General features: G+C 39.0%; 1 protein-coding gene across 1 annotated transcript in view; it reads right to left on the bottom strand.

Annotated features, from left to right (window-relative positions):
• The window catches only part of ARSB (arylsulfatase B), a 256,033-nt gene that overhangs the window by 187,582 nt on the left and 61,308 nt on the right, over positions 1-7,143 (bottom strand). The window contains exons 4-6 of the mRNA XM_006875191.1: positions 6,047-6,074; positions 4,491-4,531; positions 371-398 (exon numbers count right to left, since the gene is read on the bottom strand). Coding sequence (XP_006875253.1) covers positions 371-398; positions 4,491-4,531; positions 6,047-6,074 — 97 coding nt within the window. The remainder of the gene's footprint in view (positions 1-370; positions 399-4,490; positions 4,532-6,046; positions 6,075-7,143) is intronic.

The raw sequence follows: 7,143 nt of genomic DNA, 5'->3' as shown, positions 1-7,143 counted from the left end.
TTTTTATAAATCATACACACACGTAAACAATAAGATTTGGCAGAGACCAATATACATATCCATATTCCTCCTTAGGTTAATTCCCAATCCCAAACCAAACCCACTGCCACTGAGTCAATTCCAACTCATAACGATCCTCTAAGACAGTAAACTGCCTCAGAGGGTTTCGAAGGTTATAAATCTTTAAAGAAGCAGACTGCCACATCTTTCTCCCTCGAAGTATCGGGTTGGTTCAAACTACCAACCTTTGATTATCAGCAGAGTACTTTAACCACCATGCCACCAAGGATCATTTCATTCTCAGGGTCAGCAATAAGAGTTACACTCGGAGAAGTTGTCCAATTGGTCTGTGCAAAATAATCACCTGGATTCTTGTTAAAAATGAAGATTTGTGGACTCTGACCCAAAGGTTTCTGACTCAGTAGGTCTGTGGTAGTCTTTAGAAAATTAATTACATTTTTAATAATACTCTATATGGTGGGAACCCCCAGATGACATATTGAGAATAACCAACTGCCATCAGCACTCGAATGATGGATACAGATGACAAGAAATGAGATGTCCTATGTATTTCTCTCAGATTACATAAAGATTGCAAAAAGGCTGTATTTCTGTTTTTGAAAAAATCAACTTTCCTAAACATTAAAATCTAAAACAAATGCCTTTGCCATTCCCTTTGACTAAATATAAGTATGATATCAAGAAGCTAATTTATTTCCTGGTTTTCTGTACTTAATAGATTAAACATTTATTTACTTACACGTCAGTTTATCAATGCATCCAGTCCGTACTAATATGCTTTTAAAGAAGAGCAAGGCCAAGTGAAGTAAAGTGAGAAAACTGTACAAAGTGAATCACTACCCTAAGACCAGCCTGATCTTAGGTTTTAATAACGTTATTATGACACATTGCTAAATTTCACTTCAAGCAATGAAATTGTCAATGAACACAGAAACTGTCTCTGTATAAAGAACTGAAAGTGCAATTTCTCCTTATAGTCAAACCCTATCTAAATGTAAGCCAAATTGTTTATTTTCATAAGAGTGACTATAAAAAAGAATCGACTGCAAGAAGACATTGGGCTCAATCTATTAAATTTAAATCAGTTCACTAATTTCTTTAAGATTTTAGAATTACTTTTCCAATTTTCCAGGGTGGTCTCAAATTTTTGTTCATGTCAGTCAGGGTCAGATTTCTGGAGTTTAGCCACTATTAAAAACTAGCCATAAAGATAGGAAACATCCAGGTTGAAGTGATGAGAGCCTGACAGCTCCTGGTGTTGCTTCTCTGAACCAATGCCCTGCTAAAACAACAAAGACACACAAAAAAATGATGAAAATCTATAAAACATGGGGAAGCAAGACTGGATGATAAACTATATTGTTGCAGAATCTTACAGAAATTTCCATAGACTATTATGGTCAAAGAAGCTCAATTGATAAAATAGGAGCTAGTCCACCCTGCTTGCCTCATGACTCAGATCAACCTTGTCAACCTAAAAAGAGGCAGGGAAACAGCTTGGGAGGAAATGGGGCTGATATTTGAGGCAAATGGAAAATTATTATCTATTCCATTTCTATATGTAGATAAGAGACCACAACTCCCAAAAAAACAATGAGCAGGAGAAGAAAAAGGCCTGGCAGTGGGGCATACTGCATCCTACAAAATGTCTCCCAAAGTAAAGCCCTGAAGATCTGGATATAGGAAGAGCCTGGTTATTGGGCATGCTGGGGTTCTTTTAGCGTACCAAAGACCAGGTAGCCAAAAGAAATGGAAATACCAATCACATTAACCATGTTCAGAAGAATATACAAATTTTAATGTCTGAAAGCCATTAGGAACTGAGTGAGTTATAGGTGTGCATCAACCTAACTTGAAGCTACAGATGTAAGAAAGAATTCAACCAGGAAACAGTGACAAGAGGCCAAGAAACCGTGGTATGCTCTGTCTAAACAGATATATTCAGAGGGAAAAAATATAGCGCTAGTAAAAGTTTACAGTGAAAATGAAGATTTTAGAAAAGGTCTTACAAATTCAGGAAAATCATGGGTTCTGTAAACAGGTTTGGAGAAAATAAAAGTAGAGATAAGGAGCAATTTGTTGTTGCTAGATGCCATTGTGTCGGTTCTGATTCATAGTGACCACAGAACAAAACACTGCCGGGTCCAGCACCATCCTCACAACTGTTACTTTTGAATCCATTGTTAGAACCACTGTGTCCTTTCATCTTGTTGAAGGCTTTCCATTTTTTCACTGACTCTCTACTTTACCAAGCATAATATCCTTCCCCAGGGACTGATCCGAAGTACATAAAACAAAGGCTCACCATCCTTGTTTCTTCAAAGCGATCCAAATGTACTTATTCCCAAACTGATTTGTTCATTCTGCTGGCAGCCTGTGGTACATTCAACATTCCTTACCAACACCATAATTCAAAGGCATTCATTCTTGTATGATCACTGTCCAGCTTTCCCATGCTATGAGGTGACTTAAAATACTGTGGCTTGGGTCAGGTACACTTTAGTCCTTAAAATGACATCTGTGCTCTTTAATAGTTTAAAGAGGTTGTGTTTTTGTTTTGTTTTGTTTTAAGTTTTTATTGTGCATTATGTGATAGTTTACATGAGAGAACATTAGTTTTACAGTCATCCTATCATATTTTGTTTCATTGCAATGATTACAAAATCCTGCATGCATCATCAAACAACCAAAGGGTACACCCCACAAGCCTGCCCCCCAGCCATGAGTACACAGCCCCTCTCCCTCCCTGAGTCTAAAGTCCCCAAACGCTCCATCTCTCCACATCATCGTCTCTGCCCCCATCTCTGGCGTCACTGCTTCTCTGGATAGGGTCCTGCACTTCGCTCTTCTCCCTTAATGGTTCCAGGGATCTCTGCTCCTGGACTAAAAAATCTACCACTCCTCTCCTTTTGTTACAAAATGTCTACCTTTACCTTTCCAACCCTCACAGTCAGTCCTGACAGCAATCATTCACCAGTGAACCACAAGAGTCTTATTCCCATCTCCTTTTATCAGCCAGGTCCAGACAGGTTGGAAGCCACTCAGTGGAGATTCTACCTTCCCCTGCACCCTCTGGAACTAGGTTCCCTATTGAAAACTTGTAAGCCAGTCACTTCCTGCCTTTGAAGTGCCTGCCCCCACCCCCACCATTTTTGGTAGCCAATATCTAAGTTGCCAATCCTTGTCGATCCTGTGTACCAAAGGGGTGGGAATGATCCTCACTGTAAAGACTTGTTCCTTCCTTTGACCTACTGCATCAACAAGCATAGGTCAAGTTCATCAAAATGTGGTGGATTACTTTTTTTATCCTCTTCTTTCTTCCTCTAGTTGAGTTCTGATCATCCAGCCATTCAAGCCAGGTCCAGTGGATACTATCTGCAAGTATGGATATTCTTGTGCATCTCCCCTCATTTCCTATCAGCTGGATGCTTTACACTCCACTCTGGTCTTCTGTGGCCATGTCCCTGTCCCCAAGAGTCCCAGGTGTTGTCATACTGCTGGCCAATCGAGTCTCAATCTAGATTAACAGGAGTCTATTGAGTGTGGTCGGACTTAGCTCACAACTTCATCGCTGTTTCCCCCCCACTTCCCACATGCTCAGCAGCAAGCCACATGCCTGCTTGTGAGTTTTAGTCTTGTAAAGGGATTTGCCCTGAGGGGACCCGTCCACTTGTCTTGATGGCTCCTGGGCCAACAACTTGCTTGTTCTTATAGTAGTTAGTCAGACTGATGTTATTGGTTTTTAATTTTCCTGCTTATGTTTCTTTCAAGAAGTATCTTCAATTCTTCTAACAACTCCAGGCTTGTCTGCTTGTCCTTTCAAGTGGAAATTTACCACCTCAGAGGATTCTGGATGGGGTTCAGGATTCTACCTACCTATAGTCTTATGCAATGTAAAGGTTCTGCAAGAAGCCTCCTTCACTGGGAAAGTTCTGGCCCCTGGGGAGACCCAAAAGAGGTATTTTGCAGCAGATTTGCCCATTGCAATACCTCATTTGTTTTCTTGACTCCTGCTTCCATGAACACTGATTGTGGCTCTAAGTAAAATGAAATCAAAGGATAAAAGGATGAGCTAAAAGGAAAAGATGAGATGTATAAGCACAATCAATTAGTGGTTTATAGGTACTGACCTCAGGTTTGTATCTTGGTTTGAATTCTAGCTTTTCCATTGACTAGATGTGTGCCTTTGGACATATCACTTAAGTTCCTTAAATGTGTTTCCCAATTTGTAAAATGGGGACAAATGCCTATCTCACAAGCTTGCACTGAGCAAATGCTTACAACATAACCAAAATGAGAAGAATGGACAGGAAAAACACTAACGTAAGGTCTGGGCATGTGATCAATATTTAATAAAAAGGTCAAAACATGGCTGTAGTTGAGTCCCAACTTATGACAATCCCTAGTGTACCAAAGTGAAACTGTGCTTCATACGGTTTTCAGTGGCTGACCTTTTGGAAGTAAGTCACCAGGTCTTTCTTCCAAGGTACTTCCACAGGTGGACATATACCTCTAACCTTTCAAATAGTAGCCCAGTAATAATAGCCTTTTGCATCAAGCAGGGGCTGCAATAAAAGGTAGTCATTATTATAACTAAAAAGCTTAGAAGAAAAGGAAACTCACTTAACCAACGAAAGAATTACAAAGAAACAAAAACTGCAATCATTGATCATCTACATTAGAGACATTAAAGAGCGGAATTAAAATTGTAAAAAACAGGGCCAAGATGGCAGAGTAAGCAGACACACCAAGCCGACCTCTGCAACAAAGATATGAGAGATTAAATGAAACAGGCACTGATGATGGTCCTGGAACCCTGAGCATCAGAGATGGGACAGAGAGGTGGATGTTAAAGAGGAGCAGTGAGAGAGAAGAAAACTGGGTGGGCTGTGGGAATGGCCATCCTGAGTTTGCAAGCAGCTATTATTGATACATCAGCCTGTAGGCACAGAATACAACTGGATATTGGTACCAAGGGACTGAAGTTCTCCCTTGCTTTGTTGACTTCCTGGTAGATGAGGGCAGGGCCAATGCCCACCCTCATCAATCTAATGCCCAGCAGCATCCCCTCCTGCACAGCCTCTGCTCCACCTGGCTCCTGGCACCAGGCATAGACCACCCCCTGCTTCTGGAAGCAGGTAAACCCACCCTGAACTATGCTGTACAAACATACTAACAGATGACTAACTGCATTCACACTAACAGAAGACTGACTTCATTCACATTTCTGACTTCTATTACATGCAAGAGACAGGTAGTGAGTACCTGAGAAGACACCAATATACAATCATCAACTAAACATAAATACAACACCACAATGTCTCAGAGAAAGCAGACAATTTCAATTTACACAAAGAAACAAGACACAGTGCTTCAAACAAGTGGCCAAAATAGAGTCAGAAAATGAAACACCAGAAATGGTATCAGAACTACCTGATAAGGAATTGAAAAGAATGGTAATTAGGCAATTTCAACAGATTGGGAGAAAGATCCAGAAAATTACAGATGAAATCAAGGAAAATATTGATAAAACTATAAAACAAAAATTGGGAAAGCAAATTTACAAAATAATTGGAAAAATGGGAACCATACAAAATCAGCAATTTGAAAATCAGAAGATTAACACTATGACTTCAGAAATAGATAATACATTGAAAGGGCAAAGAAACAGAATTGAATCAATGGAAAGCCAAATTACTGACCTTGAAGAAAAATCTCTCAGTAATCATCGCTAGAGGTACAATCAGAAGAAAGAACAACAACTAAAAAAATTACAAAGAAAGCCTAAGATTTATGTAGAACACTATCAAGAGGAATAACTAACATGTTATAGGAATTCCAGAAGAGGAAGATGCAAAAAAAAAAAAAAAAAAAAACCATAAAAAACATTATCCAAGAGTTGTTGGAAACAAACTGCCCTACCATCATAAAAGATGAGAAGATAGCCATTCTATCAAGAAGTTGAATGAACTCCAAAAAGGATTAATAAACTCCAAAAGAAAAACAAGACCAATTATAATCAAACTTTTTAAAACTAAATACAGGAAAAGAATCTTGACAACAGCTCAGGAAAAATGAAAGACACTGCAGGTTAATGCGCTGGATTGTAAGGTCGTATTGAACTGCAAGGTCAGCAGTTCAAGCTCAACAACCACTCCTCAGAAACCCTATACAGGGTCACTAAGAGTCAGCACTACTAAACAGCACTTAACAACAACAACAACTTTATTATGAGAACTAGTAACACTAAGCTCTGATTTCTCAGAAGAAATCATGTAGGCAAGAATACAATGAAATTGTAAACAAACTGCCAACCAATAATTATATATCCAGCAAAACTACCCATCAAATATGATGGTGAAATTAGGTCATTTTCAGACAAAAATAAATTAAAATAACTTGTGAAAACCAGACCAAACTTATAAAATATACTAAATTGAACATCAGACACCAATCTGAAACTAACATACCTGACAAGATGTCCTAGACTGAACCCAGATATAGAAGTATGCAAGATGAAACAGACATAAAAAATGAAAAGAGAGACCCAAAGATACAGTTGCAATAACAACAACAAACCTTAAAGTAAAAAGAGGAAAACTCCCAATTACAGAACGCCCAAATGAAGAGAAAATCAAATCGATTTCAAGAAAATAAATAAACCTGACTGTAACTCTAAAAGCTAGACCAAGCTTTACTCCTAATCCTAGATCAATCCTCATCCCTAACACACCTTGTTGTTGTTGTTGTTAAGTGCCGATGAGTCAGTTCTAACTCAGAGACTCTGTATAAGATTTCCAGGGATTGGCTGGTGAAAAGTAAACTGCCCATCTTGTGACTCAAACTGAACTTGCAGTCCAGCACATGTATGATGTTCTTGATGTCATCCCACAACTCTTCTGGTCTTTGGTCTTTAGTGTTTAATGTGTCAAATCTGTTCTTCAGTTAATCTCTAAATTCAGGTGAAATATATTCAAGGTCATATTTTGGCTCTCAAGGACTTGTTTTCATTTCCTTCAGCTTCAGTCTGAATTTGCATATGAGCAATTGATGGTCTGTTTCACAATCTGCCCCTGGCCTTGTTTTGGCTGATGATATGGAGTTTTTCCACTTTCTCTTCCC

This window comes from Chrysochloris asiatica, unplaced genomic scaffold (genome assembly GCF_000296735.1).
Source record: "Chrysochloris asiatica unplaced genomic scaffold, ChrAsi1.0 scaffold00313, whole genome shotgun sequence".
In the NCBI taxonomy this organism is placed as follows: domain Eukaryota; kingdom Metazoa; phylum Chordata; class Mammalia; order Afrosoricida; family Chrysochloridae; genus Chrysochloris; species Chrysochloris asiatica.
Note: the sequence above shows the minus strand (reverse complement) of the source record. Positions and strands in the feature narration are given on the sequence as shown.